General features: G+C 40.5%; 1 protein-coding gene across 1 annotated transcript; it reads left to right on the forward strand.

Annotated features, from left to right (window-relative positions):
• The first annotated feature begins 2,890 nt into the window (after positions 1 to 2,890).
• Positions 2,891 to 15,234, forward strand: LOC135611549 (uncharacterized). Its single transcript, XM_065107188.1, has 2 exons — positions 2,891 to 3,032; positions 14,867 to 15,234. The coding sequence occupies exons 1-2, from the start codon at positions 2,891 to 2,893 to the stop codon at positions 15,232 to 15,234; spliced, it is 510 nt and encodes a 169-aa protein (XP_064963260.1).
• Positions 15,235 to 15,878: the final 644 nt, after the last annotated feature.

A 15,878-nucleotide genomic window follows, 5' to 3' on the forward strand; every position in this document is an offset into this window, starting at 1 on the left:
AGCATTCTTTGGATGCTTAGCTTGATAAGGATGCATCGAGCATTCTTTCAATGCTTAGTTCGAGAAGGACACATCAAATACTCTTTGGAGGCTTAGCCCAAGAAGTGTGTACCATGTGCTCTTTGGATATGCTTAGCTCAAGAAAGCAAGCATTTGATAGGGTAGGTAAGAATCCACATCATCAAGTGATGGAAGTCTGTTTAGCCTACATTATCATCATAGGGCATAAGGACCAACAAACGACAATGAAGAATATTATGAGGTTTTGTTCTACACTATTGCCATGATGCCAATAACGGGCAATAAAGAAGGCACTACATCAAGCAAGATTTTCATCTAGCCACATCGAGTAGCAAGGTTGCTGATGTGGTAAGATTTCAATCTATTCATATCAAGCAAATCCTAATCTGTCTACATTGGGTAATAAAAACTACTTCATCCTAATCTACTCATATAATGTAGATATGTTATTGGCGCATATTGTTATAGTTTCTCTTGCCCACATCAAGTAATAAATTTGCCTTAGCAACTGACATATAAATCCCTCGATCTGCATATATCGATCGATCGATTAATCATTCGATCTACCTTGATACATCGAGATATTCATATCGGGTGTTAGAAACTTGTCTCCTTTCAATCTTCTTCTCCAATGGAGCTAAGGGGCCTGTATTGGGTAGTGGAAACATGTCTCTGCCTAACCTGCTTCTTGTGTTTCTAATATACCCATATCGAGAAACTTAATTTGCTTGGTCGATCAACTATATGGGCTCTAATCTACTCGCATCAAGCAAATTGATTTATTAGAACGAACATCAATAATGGCCTTAATCTGCCCACATCGGACATCTTAGTTTATCATGCCATACAACCATAAGGGCTTCAATCTAACCACATCAAGTAGATTAGTTTGTTAGGTCAAACTTTTATAGGGGTCTCGATCTTTCCATATAAGGCATCATTTTTTTCTTGGTTGATCTACGTGCATCGGGTAGAATTTGATCCAAATATCAACCGACCAATATCGAACAAGTTAGTTCTATATTAAAGATGCATGTACCCACAAAGGATGTGTTAATCATTTGGATTTTTTTTATCCACTAAGGACACATCGAATGCTCTCATCCATAAAGGGCATATTATGTTTTAAAAGATGATTTTATTATTAAAGGACGTATTAGGTGCTTCAGATACTGTTTACATAATACTCATCATGCATCAAAGATACTCACATTGATGAAGGACAAGAAATTATCATAAAAAACACTTCAAGTTGTGTTGATAGCATTGACATCATAGAACGCTCTTCAAGCTATACTACCTATGTCATTATAAAAAGTGCTTTTAGTTATATCGATTGTTTTGTAAGTGGAGAGTGAAGCACCTTTGCTAAAACACCTATTGAGCAGGCTAATGAGTTAATGTGACTGAAGGGCTCTTCTTCAAGTACTAAAATAATAGTGTGAATGTTAGTGATATCAGGATCAATTCAACTCAGTTCTAAGCCACATGCACAAGAAGATAGATGTGGTCGAAGGGAAGACTTAATGCTTGGAGTTGATATGGGCTTGGATGCTTGTCTCACTTGTACAAAGATTAAAGTTGGGTGGAGTTCTTGATGTGATTCCTTCGATACATAAGTAGTCGATAGAGGTAGAGATACTTTAGTAAACAACCTCGATGATTATTAGGTCTTTGATAGCCTTCTATAGTAAATTAATTAGAGAAATATTCTATAAAACTAACAGAATATTTCTTATCCCCTTATTTCTAGAATATTCCTTAAACTATTATTCTGGATTGTTGCTGTCGAATCGATTTTGGGATGAATATATCTCCGATCAATATTAAATCAATAATTTATTTTAAAATCAAAATATTACCCAAAAAGACTATTTTTATAGATTTTGTAAAGTAAACTTTTAATTTATTTTCAAAAATTAACTGTTCTTTATTATTTTTCTTTCGAAACTTGTATTATTTCTTCAGTGACTCATGATCCGACGGTGCATACTAACGATCTGGGCCGCCTCGAGGCACAGCTCATTGCTGTGGCCGTTATCCAACACCATACTTGTAACAAATGCACGTGGCTCCATAAAACAAAGTATGGCCTAGCGGGCGCGAACATGAGCAATTGCAGAACCACGATTAGCTGACATGTCATTTATAAAGAAGAATGCTGTCCAGGAATAGATCGACCCCTTGTTCCAGATCTTGGCCGTTGGTTTCGTTAGATTAGATCAAGGACGGTAGTTGATGCGTTTTGCCTACCACTTGATGTGGCGCTAATTTTGCCAATGCGAGAATAACCGAGGGGGCCCCGCATTCTTCGCCACTGTTATGGTGGAGAGGAAAGCCACCGACGGAAGCCTGACGCCGGAGAGTGAGGACGATGGGGACGTTCAGCCGTCAAGGATCCTCCTTCTGCGACCGCTTTGTGGGCCTCTTTGTCGCCCTCCGCGGACCTCTGCCGGCGCCAAACTGTCCGGGTTAGAGCTTCATGAAGACGACGTCTTCTGGATTGGCTTCGGGCGCTCCTCCTTCGACCCGGTCGGCCACGGTTCCCCCGGAACCGTTCCTCCCGATGCCATGGGAAGCCCGAATTATTCCCGTACCCTCTCCTCCCTCTCCGGCGCCGGCCCCGGATCAAGCTGTCTCACCCTCCTGAGCTCTGGCATCATCGCAGCCCTCTCTGAGGACCCTTTATCGGCGCAAACGTCCCCCTACGGCCTCCGCCAGGACGACCCCAGCGACGTCCAAGACACAATCGAAGTACTCGCTGTCGGTACCCGTTGGGGAGATTGACCAGCAGTCGGCTCCGGTCAATGTGCCCGCGGTACCGCCGGAGGTGAAGAAAGGTTGGGAGGAGGACGGGGACGACTACGAGATGCTTCCGCCGCACGAGATTGTGGCGAGGGCTTCCGGGAATGGGTCACCGATGATCCCCTTCTCGGTGTTGAAGGGAGCCGGGAGGACTCTCAAGGGGAGGGATCTGCGCCGGGTTCGCAATGTCGTGCTGCAGAAGACAGGTTTTCTTGATTGAGTTATGATACAGCTTTCTTGCTTCAGTAAAATTTTGGCTCATTTAGTAATATTGCGGCATAGTTTTTGAAGATAATTTTTTTTTGTAAAAGGAATGATTTCATTTGGTGTTCCTTAAAGAGTTGCTAGTTTGAAGTTAATTTTGTTGGGGAGAGGGCCCGAGACGGATTTCGAGGTAATGCATATTTATACGAAAAGATTTTTTAATTATATATTTAAATCATATATATATATATATATATATAAGTAATGTTAAATCTTCAAATGATAGATTGATGAAAAATTAGAGTATATTAGGAATAAAAAGTCATCTCTATCATGATTATCTATCATGTTATGACAAGATTGAGTTTCTATCAAAAACCTAAATCTTAGATCGATGCAATTTAAATATCTTACAAACAAGAGATTTTGTAAGGGAGTCGGTCATCTAGTTGACCAGAAGTATGAACATGAGAAAACAAAAGGCTTTGTAAGGGATTCATCTAGTTGACGAGAAGTATAAACATGAGAAAACATATTTGACATCTAATATCTTGATCTCTAGTAAAGAAGAAATTGATGATAATATGTATCATGCGAGAGTGGAATATCGATATTATCATTTTATATTGTAGGAGTGGAGTGGGGTGGGAAGTAATTTCAAATTTGTATAGTATATTGATGACCTAGGTGACTTCTATAGTGGTGGTGGCGATGATTTGGTATTCAACTTCAATGATGAATCTTGCGATTGTATTTTATTTCTTGAAACTTCAACTGATTAGATTTACTTCAAGGAAGACAGTGTAGGCTGATATATATGTTTTATCGTCAATATTGTCTATCCATATTGATAAATGCATAGATGAATGTTTACATAGAAGTAGTTCATGATTAAGAATCTATTTAAGGTATTACATGATATGTTTCAATGCATACAAATATGTAGTGAAGTTTCAATGCATACAAATATGTAGTGAAGGGTCGATGCATGAATTGTGATAATTTATTTATTACAAATAAAATGTTTAGACATGTAAGAGATAAAAACTACAAGGAATCGAGTACTTACCAATACTATATGAGATATGTAATATGACTGTTATCGTATAATTTAAGTAACTCAAGAGTACATAGTAGAGTAACGACTTCCTTAAGTATCATATTTATCACACATGACTTTATGCTAATCTAGATATTTTTGAGCTTGGATGATACTTGTTAGTTTAGTAAGGTTAGGTAGAGATCTTATAGTAGTGTAAAGATCAAAGATTTAGTATAGTTTGAATATATTATCATGTGATGTCTAGACTGAATAGTATTATTGGGTTATATCGAAAGTATAAGAATTGATGAACAATTAGTAACATGTACTTGATAAGATTGATGTACTTCGATATCACTTGATCAAAGAGATAACAAAGACATCATTTATTATGTCGAAGGCATTGTAGAGTAAGTTAATATAGATATAAATGGAAAAGTTGAAAGGGGTATGATGCTGCTAGATTGGAGAAATAAGGGAGTAGAGATTTAAAGGAAAACTACTCGTTAATATAGTGAGGGGTGCTCTAAGGGGTTTGATATATACTCATATGAACCCAATAATAGATAGTTATTATAGTAACTTATGCTACTAAAAGAGCAAGATTTTATAAGGAAAAGATGGACTTAACAAAAATAATGATGTGATATAAAAACTTATTAGATTTGAGAATCATATTACCGAAAACTATTGTGTTCTTGAGAGTATTTGATGAGGATGCAAGTCTTGGATCTTAGTATTAACTTAAGAGAAATATAAAGATGTAAACAAGAATAATGAAATTTGTTGATTGTTTATATAATCTATAAAATTTATCCATACACATTATAGAATTTAACTTATGAAAAATATAAAATTATTATTTTATATTTATCTTTATCATAATCTTTAATGTGTTGTGTGGTATTAGGGGAGACATTAAGGTTTTTTCGGCGATTAAGGGAAACAAATGTGAATGCTCGACATCTACCTTTGTTCCTTTTTTTTATTTATGTGATAATTAATCTCTTATTTCTTCTTATTTTGTTTAAATTGCTATAAACAATTTAGAATTAAAATTTATGAAACTTTGGTCTTTGAAGGATTATTTAATGGGTGAGCTTTTTTTTTTTTTCTGTTAAATCATCTACCAACATAATATTGATAGAAAGAATAGAAGATAAGAGAATAGAAAATAAAAAGAATTATTGAAGAAGCTTTAGCTTGAATGCATTTAACATATCCCTAAATATATCCCTAAATAGATTAGGAGGGATACCGATCTTGGATCGATACAAAGCAAATAGTTTACGAGCCAGAAACTTCGTGAGTAGGGTAAGAGCAGATTGTTGCTGTTGTTGTTGCTATTACTGTGGTTACGACAATGACGACGACGACTACAACAGAGGAGAACTCTATAGCAATAGAGAAAGCTAAAAGAGGAAGCAGAGGACAACAACTTGGGAGAAGAGCATATCACTACAGTTGCAGTTACTACGGTAGAGAGGGCTGCTGCGACAAGGATGACGGTAGCGACACTTCTCACTCGAGTGAGATGCGGGAATAAGGAGAAGAGATCGCTGGCCGGGGAGCAGTTGCGAGGGTGCGCCGGCTCTACCTCTACAGAAAGAGGCAAAGGAAGGGCCGCAGTAAAGAATGCTCCCAGCATAGGGAGGAGAAGCTGCCGGCATAGGGAGGAGAAGAGGGCACGACGTGGTGGCCCTTGTTCAGGGCCGAAGGAGGATTTTCTGTAACAGAATAGAGGATTTTCCGTATTTTCCATAACAGAATAGAGAGATTTCCTCGTAAAGAGATAGGAGAGGCTTATAATATCTAATAGTGGTTAAGTTGCCTATAAAGAGCAAGATTAAAACATGCAAATCTTCGAGCTCGTTGCCTTTGATATTTAGACATTATTCATTCTATTATATTAAGGTGGTGTTTTAATATATATTTGTAGAAAATAGATTTAGGTAAATATGTAATTATGGAATACTATGAGTGTTTGATAAATGATAGATGAACATTGTATTTTAAATATGTATTGACAAAAGTATTGTTTGATAAAATTATATTTAAAAATTTATTAAAAATTATGTGATAGATTTATCTTTTTAATATTTTTATATTTATTCAAAAGTGAATACATATTTTTCATTTAAATGAATGCATGCTTCAAGAGGAAAGTATTTTTTAAGTAATTTATCAATAAAAACCCCTAGTAATAAGCTTTTACCATATAACCTCCATATTTGATTTGTTTTGACCAAAATACTCTCAATGAAACGAAAAAAGTTTGATAATTATTCTTTGACTAACTCTGACTTGGTTTTTTAAGAATTGAATCAAATATTTAACTAAATTTTAACTATCTAATTTGATTTAATTGAGCCCTTACTCATTAATTTTTTCAAAGTACCCCTACCTCTATTCCACCTCCCCATTGGTATCCTCTTCTCACCCTTCCTCTTTGCTACCTCCTAATACTCCACTTCTGGCTCTTCATCCTCTCACTCCAACTCTATCATCGCCTCCTCCCTCTCCTTTGTCTCTTTTTTTCTTCTACCCCTCCACTGCTCTCTCTCTCTCTCTCTCTCTCTCTCTCTCTCTCTATTCCACCTCCCCATTCGTATCCTCTTCCTCACCCTTCCTCTTTGCTTCTTCCTAATACTCCACTTCTGGCTCTTCATCGTCTCACTCCAACACTATCATCGCCTCCTCCCTCTCCTTTGTCTCTTTTTTTCTTCTACTCCTCCACCGCTCTCTCTCTCTCTCTCTCCCTCTCTCTCTCTCCCCTTCTCTTCATCTAGAAAAATTATTACACTCATTCATATAATATATTAAAAAAATATTAATTTTTATATAAAAATATTTTAAATTTATTATAAAACTAAAAATCTTTAGTTACCCTAAAATATATTCATTTATATATAATTATCCAAAAAATTATACTTAGATTATACCCGAGTTATACTCATTTACATAACATATTAAAAATATATTAATTTTTATATAAAATTATTCTTAATCCATCATAAATTAGAAATATATCTTAGTAGTTATAGAAAAAATTAGATTGGTTTAGTGAAAATTAACTCAGGTTATACGAGATTATAAACTTAATAAAAATAGTTTATCAAACGAATGTCACAAATAAAGTTCTAAACAAGATGTTTATTGTAATACTTATGTATGTCCGTGTCTTTTGGTTTGTTTATATTTTGCACAACATGTAGAGAGACGGTCGAAGATTTAACAGCCCCATTTTAGTTGGGTTTGGTAGCTTTCTTATGCTTGTAAATAAAGGTTATATCATGTGAACACTTGTGAGAGATATTCGGTCTGTAGTGGACCATTTTGACAATTTGTTGTGTAACCGTTCAGAGCTTATAAAGTATGTTTATAATTTGCATTGGCTATGAAGTGTTTCCTGAAATATTTGCTTGTGGATCCTGAGTGAGGCGCTTTCTCTAACCTATTTTCTCTTTTGTAGGTCCTAAGGGACCATGGGAGGTTTTAGGGAGGCTGACCTTTGCGGACGGACATGCAAGGGTACCGCACGACTTAGGCAAAACCAGCTAAGTCTGTGATAGATGGTATCAGAGAAGATAAGCACTCATAGAAATACTTGACGTGTAAACGTGGGGTACCTAGCGGGGTTGCGTTGAGGGCAGTTAGAACACGTGACCATTTGGGGGAAAATGGGCATGGAGATGTAAGGAAAAGGAGTCGCTCGGAGGAGCGGGCATCTGAGATTGACATTCAGAGGAATGACCAATCCTTCGTGCAAGAGACACCATGAGAACAAGCAAGCTTGGAAGAATGCATAGCGCACAAAGGTTTGGATGGCTGAATTCGAGCTACGGCTCGACGTTGACAATATACTTGATGGTGCTCAAGGCAAGCGAGGCGCTTAGTAAAGGATAAGACCATGTAAGGTGGAATGAGTTGCTCAGCGACGAAAGAGTTGTGCAAAGCTTACAAAGGTGAGGGGAATTACTAACTCGAAGAATTCAGCACTCATGTATGGGCTTGTATGTGGACGATAGAATATTCGGCCATCCCAAGGCGACTGAAACTCGGCGCCATGGAGCATTGAAACTTTCTCTTCGGTATGTGAAGGATACGTCCGTAGGAGGCTGAAGTGTGTAGCGAGTTCAGCATATTGCTAGGCCTTGAGTGATGCAGCGGGGGCTATATTAACATAGAGTCGCAATCTAGCAAGTGCGTTTACAGGAGGCAGAAAAATGCATAGTTTGTTTAGCAAATCAGAGTAGTCCAAGAGGATGGTGGTCTCCGAAACTTTCAGAGAGAAAGAAGAAAAGAGAGATACTGCTCCAATGGGATAGATATCCAGGAGAGATAGGTCCCAATTCTCCAAAGGGAGAATTATGTGCAATAGATCGCACATGTTGAGGAGGAGTACCTCAAAAATAATAACTCCACGAAGCTCAATGGACCGAGCGAGCGACGAGGAATCATCGTATGATCTTGCTTGAAAGAATGCATTGGTGGATGCATTACGAGATTAAGTGGGGGAGCGACCCAAAGTAACACAACTGAAGGCACACTTAGAGTTTACATAGAGATCAGACTCAATGGAGGGTTGACCCGTGGAATGGTGGGCACGAGGGCCGCCATCAACTTAATGCAAAATGAGAAGCATAGCAACTTGGGTGTAACTTGGCAAAGTACCCAAGCCACATGAAGGGAGCCAGCATAGAAGATGAAACATGGAGCGAAGGCACAGAGCTTTCCTTGGACAGAGGTCAAGGACATGAACTCTTGTAGAGGTAAGAGTAGGATCATATTGTTCCATGGGTCCTTGATTTTGATGAAGCAAACTCATCTTACATAGTGCCAAAGATAAAGGGAGCTTCTGGGCACATGCACCTTATCTCGGAGAAGTATTTGATAGAGGAACTAAGGCAACTCAACTTGCGGAGGCGAAGTTGGGTTCAGAAGTCCTTGGCATGGGGCAAAAGGACTCGGAGTTGGGCACTCTTGAAGAATATGCCATAGTGTTGCCATTTAGTTGCCATGAAGGAAGCGGTGCACAGCGAAAATTATGCTGGTAGGGGCAGAGGCCCAAGATCCAAACAATGGTACACTAATTGCAGTAAAGTTGGGGGACTTCGGGAGCTACTATGCGACGAATTGTCCTAGAGCGGTGGAAGAGGCTACACATGGAGGGATCACAATTCGAGTTCATCCCACAAGGATCAGAATGCAATAAAGATGTCACCAGGAGGCGACATGGTGCAGCGGATCATGGTGGAACAGTTCATGGCAATGCAATGCACACAACATAGTCCTGTGAGGGACTAGATCATACGGAGGTATGATCGGGAGCTATTGGAAGCTCCACTTCGGTGAACAATACGATAGTAAGAAGGGCTATGGATTCTGTTGGGAAATCTTGGGGGCGACATCACATGCATAACGGAAGAACAAGAAAATAAAATCCCTGATTCCCAAAGAGATGTTCGTCGTCGTGCGAAGATTGGTGCACAAAATCCATGAAACTGAAAAACTGCGTATAGAGTAGATTGTGTTACCTAGGGAGATCGGATATCCCTATTTCCTTTTAGATCCTTAGGAGAGGGTGAAGGAGGTTAAGTGTCCTCCTCTCTAGCGGTGATCCACACAGTAGGGCTACGACGATGCTCCTCAAAACTCCAGGCCTGCTCTGAGGTGGAGAGTGGATGGAGAATAGGAGAGGCAAGCAAAGGCTCTAGCCTATGAGGCTCTGAATCCCTCCTATTTATAGAGGTCCCTTGTCAAACCCTAATGGATCCTCCCCTAGTGGGTATTGAATCTGCATCCAATAACCCAAGCCTTTTAGATTACTAGATCCCTATCCAATAATCTCTTATGAGCTCTTATTGGATCTCGTCCATGGGATCCAATAATTCAGGGGCTTATTGGATATCCAATAAGACAAGGGCTCCGTCAGATATCTCATATCCGAACCTCTACCCATCGCAATGCTTACCATATGTGTATGACCCTCTAGGCCTAATATCGAGCTGGCCGTGAGTCATATTTGTCAGAACTCCTTCTAACTCAGTAAATTATTATCTTTGTAATAATTCACTCGACTCATCGATTACGGACGTATTATGCCACTATGCCGTAGTCCTCGGATAATACAGGGGAATCCAATCCATTGGACCTCTCTGTCCTCAATTACCGTGTACCTACAGTCCTTCATCCATCTAATATCCTAGAGACCGTATATCGAGCATGGTGTTGTCAGACCCATACGGTTTCTACTCGAGTCTCACTCTAATCGGATTCTCCCGGAGAACTCTTTCTCTCTCAACCCGAATGACCCTGGCCAGAGATTTGTCTGGGCAAAAACACATGGGATATTCCTCTCATGACACCGAGAGTGGATGATCCTCTATCGACACTCAATAGCCCTTGTAGGGTCGACTACCACTCCCAATGACCAATTGTACTAGATCTGGGATAGCCAAACCTATAAGTCTGGTATCAAAGAGTGGAGCACTCATACAGGACATCCTTGGTGTCTCAAGTCTAAGGACCAGGTACATCACTAGGACTATAGAATCGCTGTTTGACAATAAGGCATCATCAACCATCCAACATTCCGTAAGCGGATCAATCAGTGAACTCATTCTTCAATGAGCACCTGTACTGTATCCCTAGTGCCCCTACACGAGTAGCTATGAGACCAGTTGCAATAGTTATAAAGTGATATATGCTAAAATATAATAAGCAAAAAGATTCTTTATCAAGTCACACGTGCCATCACTCACGTGATTGGCTTGCTGGGCACCTATGACTAGCAATCTCTCACTTGATCTAAAGCCAATCACCTTTGTGTTTGATCCCCATCAGACCCCTATGACGCTCAAAGACAATATAAGACAACGACTTTGTTAGTGGATCTACAATGTTATCTTCGGATGTAACTCTTTCCACTGTTACATCTCCTCGGGTTACGATCTCTTTGATAAGGTGGAACCTCCTCAGAACATGCTTAGATTTTTGATGAGACCTGGGTTCATTCGCTTAAGCAATCGCCCCGTTGTTATCGTAATATAAGGAGATCGGCTCCTCGCTACCCGGCACGACTCCCAAATATGTCATGAACTTCTTCACCCAGACTCCCTCATTTGCTACATCTGATGCAGCAATGTACTCTGCCTCTGTGGTCGAGTCAGCAGTAGTATTTTGCTTGGAACTCTTCTAGCACACTGCTCCTCCATTCAAGGTGTACACATACTCTGAATTCGACTTGCTATCATCGACATCAGACTGAAAATTTGAGTCCATGTAGCCTTCAACCTTAAGGCTATTACCTCCATATACTAGTAAAAGATCCTTAGTTCTTCTCACGTACTTAAGGATACACTTTACTGCTTTCTAGTGCTCCAAGCCTGGTTCCGTCTGATACCTGCTCGTGACACTCAGAGCATGCGTTATATCAGGCCTAGTACATAGAATGACATACATAATAGACCTTATTGCTAAGACATAAGGTATAATATCCTTGTTCGCCCTTTCTTCTGGAGTCTTTGGGGATATACTCGTAGAAAGCGATATCCCATGTCTCATCGGTATGAGACATCTCTTGGAATTTTCTATGCCAAACCTTTTGACAATGGTTTCTATGTACCTGGACTAGGACAAGCCAAGCATCATCTTGGATCTATCTCTATAAATTCTAATTCCCAAGATATAGGATACTTCGCCTAAGTCCTTCATGGAGAAGTGTCTAGATAACCAAGTCTTTACTGTGGATAACATTCCTACATCATTCCCAATTATCAGGATGTCATCCACATATAACACCAAAAAGGTGATAGCGCTCCCACTTACCTTCCTGTACACACAAGACTCATCTTCGTTCTTAACGAAGTCATAAGATCTGATTGCCTCATCAAATCTTATGTTCCAACTTCGGGAAGCTTTCTTGAGTCCATAAATGGATCTAAGCAACCTATACACTTTATCTGGGTAGTTCTTGGACATAAATCCCTCATGTTGCATCATATACACCTCCTCCTCGAGGTTCCCATTGAGGAATGCAATTTTCACATCCATCTGTCAAATCTCATAATCATAGTGTGTTGCAATAGCCAATAGAATTATGATGGATTTCAACATTGCTACGGGTGAGAAGGTTTAGTCGTAGTCAACACCTTGCCTTTGACGATACGCCTTAGCCACTAGCCTTGCTTTATAGGTCTCTACCTTTCCATCTACAATCTTTTTCTTAAAGATCCACTTGCAACCGATGGGTACAATATCTTCGGGTGCATCAACTAGGTTCTAAACCTTGTTGAAGTACATAGAATTTATCTCAAAATTCATGGCTTCTTGCCACTTCCCGGAGTCTATACTCATAATAGCCTCCTCGTAGATTTGAGGATCAATATTCTTAACATTCTCTCCTCTAATATATCCCACATATCTCTCAAGAGGATGAGATACTCTATCAAACCTACGTAAAGTTGAAACTTGTGTATTAGGTACCTAAACAGACTCGGGCTGTAGAGTGCTGCTTAAGCTTAGTTCTCCAACCTCGCTCAACTCTATAATGCTCCCACTATCTTCGCTAAGAATGTGTTCTTTCTCAAGGAACATTGCTCTCTTAGCTACAAAGACCTTTTGGTCCTCGAGATAATAGAAATAATACCCACAAGTTTCCTTGGGGTATCCCACAAATTTGCATCGCTCTGTCCTTGATTCTAACTTATCGGGATTGTGTCTTTTAACGTGGGTAGGGCAGCCCCAAATCTTAACAACCTTAAGATCAGGCTTCTTCCCTTTCCATATCTCATATGATGTAGATACTACCGACTTAGTTGGAACTCTGTTAAGAAGATAAGCTGCAGTCTCTAGGACATATCCCTAGAATGAGATGGGTAGGTCAGCGAAACTCATCATGGATCGTACCATGTCTAATAGCGTACGATTTCTCCTTTCAGAGAAACCATTGAGCTGAGGTGTATAAGGAGGTGTCCATTGGGATAATATCCCATGGTCCTTGAGGAACTGAGTAAACTTTGTATAAGTACTCACCTCCTCGATCCGATCGAAGAGTTTTGATACTCTTTCTAGTCTGGTTCTCCACCTCATTCTTATACTCTCTGAATTTCTTAAAGGCCTCGGACTTGTACTTCATTAAGTATACATATCCATACCTTGAGAAATCATCAGTAAAGGTAATGAAGTAAGAGTAACCACCAATAGCATGAGTTGACATGGGTCCACATACATCACTATGTATGAGTTCCAACAGCTCAATGACTCTCTCTCCAGTTTCACTAAATAGAGAGTTAGTCAGTTTTCCACGAAGGTAAGGCTCGTAAGTTGCATATGACACATAGTCAAACGGATTTGGATATCCATCATTTAGCAACTTTTTAATCCTTCTTTCATGGATGTGACCTAGCCTACAATGCCATAGATATGCACTATTCATCTCATCTTGTTTCCTCTTGAACACATTTACATTCATGATATGTGGAGTAGTGTCTAGCATAAACAAACCTTTATGCAATATTCCTCTCGCTAATCTCCCCTCGGCTTTGCTAGAATTTATAATAAATTATAGATGTGATAAATAATACTTGGTATCCAATACCAATGCACTATAGCAAAAATATGACAATTGGAGTTTGATCATGAATGTACCTGAAGCTTCTCCAAGCTTCTATTTCGCCCTCTCTGCAAGGTACTCATTGCAGTTCCTCTTCCAATGCCCATCTTTGCCATAGTGGAAGCACTGGCCTTTGTCCTTTGTTGGGTCTTTCTTAGCAACCTTTGCTTTACCTAGTCTGCCCTTGCTCTTTCCCTTCTTAAGGGACCTTTCTGCTTTCCTTTTCTTTCTGGTCTTATCAGTGTAGAGAACTGGCTTCTCTTTCTTAATAGTACTCTCTACCTCCCTCAACATATTGAGGAGCTCTGGGAGAGTCACCTCAAGCTTGTTCATATTAAAATTCATTATGAACTGTGAAAAGGAATCTGGTAGGAACTGAAGCACAATGTCCACACACAAGTTATCCTCTAGGACCATTCCTAGACCTGTGAGTTTCTCTATCCACTCAATCATCTTTAGGACATGGTTCTGAACCGGTGTCCCCTCAATCATCCTAGCGCGGAAGAGGCTCTTAGATATCTCATATCGCTGAGTCCTTCCCTATTCCTCAAACAATTTGCGGACATGTAGGAGAATGGATCTGGCATCCATCTTTTCATGTTGTCTCTATAACTCAAGAGTCATAGAGCTCAACATATAGCACTGAGCAAGAGTGGAGTCATCAATGTACTTCATGTAGCGAGCGATCTCATCCTCGCTTGCTCCTTCTTCGGGCATAGGCATCATTGTATCAAGGACGTATACGATTTTCTCTACCGTGAGAATAATTCTCAAGTTACGGAGCCAATCTGCATAATTTGGACCAGTGAGGCGGTTGACATCAAGTATGCCTTGTAAGGTATTTGAAAGCGACATTTTCTGAAAATAAAGATGCAGTATAAATGAATAACATGCAGATTTTGCAAGAAATAAACTATCAAGATATGGACTTCTATCTTAATATGCTCCCACTATTTTACTAACGAGTCAAGCGACACTGAGCAAATATCACTTTGTCTAAACTACTAGATAATGATAAAAAATAATAATCAACTAAACCTTTTAATTAATTAGTATTTTATGAAATCAGGGACAAATAGGGAATTTTTAAATTCATAGGGGTATTTTCATAATTTAGACAATAGATAAAAACTGAAATTTCTCAAATTCATAAGGGCAAACCTATCTTTTTACCCAAGAACGCCCTAATGCCCTACTCCCCGCCGCCGCCGCCACCACCTTACTAGCGGCACCCTGTGCGGCGGGGCGAGGGTGCTGCCCTCGCCTGCAGGCGGCACGCCCGCTGGCGGCGCTGCCGCTGCAAGTGGGTGCCCTCGCGGGCACCGCCACCTCCGCGGGCGGTTCTGCCGGCGGGGCAGCGCCCGCAGGCGGTGCTTCCCCTGTGGGCGTCACCGCCTCCGTGGGCGGTTCTGCTCGTGGGGCAACGCCCGCAGGCGGCGCTGTCCCACTTGGCGACCACCCCTGTGGGGGGGTTTCGCCCGCGGGAGCAGCAACGGCAGGCGCCGCTGCCTTGCGGCGCCTCACCCTACGGGAGAAGCGATCGTAGGTGCCTCTGCCTGCGGGCTACTAGCCCCGACGGTCGCAAGCCTGCTACAAGCAGGCCATTGGTCGGCTACTGTAGACTCAGCCCCTGTGCTGCTTGCTTGTGGCTGCGCTACTCGCACGTAATTCGAGGGCAGTAACTGTTGCTGCCCTTTCTCGCTATTGCGTCAACGATTTTGACATCAAAAGTTTCTTCAAAACATAACATATGCAGTTCAAAACCAATCTATCGCATGACCAACCTGGCTCTGATACCACTGTTGGAAACTCTTGGGGGTGACATCACATGCGCAGCGGAAGAACAAGAAAACAAAATCCCCGATTCCCAAAGAGATGTTTGTCGTCGTGTGAAGATTGGTGCGCAAAATCTACGAAACTGAAAAATTGCATATAGAGTAGATTGTGTTACCTAGGGAGATCGTATATCCATATTTCCTTACAGATCTTTAGGAAAGGGTGAAGGAGGTCAAGCGTCCTCCTCTCTAATAGTGATCCACACAGTAGGGCTGCGGCGACGCTCCTCAAAACTCGAAGCCTACTCTGAGGTGGAGAGGGGAAGGAGAATAGGAGAAGCAAGCAAAGGCTTTAGCCTATGAGGCTCTGAATCCCTCCTATTTATAGAGGTCCCCTATCAAACCCTAATGGATC

This window comes from Musa acuminata, chromosome BXJ2-5 (genome assembly GCF_036884655.1).
Source record: "Musa acuminata AAA Group cultivar baxijiao chromosome BXJ2-5, Cavendish_Baxijiao_AAA, whole genome shotgun sequence".
Classification (NCBI taxonomy): Eukaryota; Viridiplantae; Streptophyta; class Magnoliopsida; order Zingiberales; family Musaceae; genus Musa; species Musa acuminata.

What these genes read in the sequence shown, in the direction of transcription:
- LOC135611549 (XM_065107188.1), top strand. Translation starts at nt 2,891, where the DNA reads ATGCTTCCGCCGCACGAGATTGTGGCGAGGGCTTCCGGGAATGGGTCA. An exon ending in TGTCGTGCTGCAGAAGACAG is followed by an intron (nt 3,033 to 14,866) that starts GTTTTCTTGATT and finishes TTTTTACCCAAG; the next exon opens with AACGCCCTAATGCCCTACTC.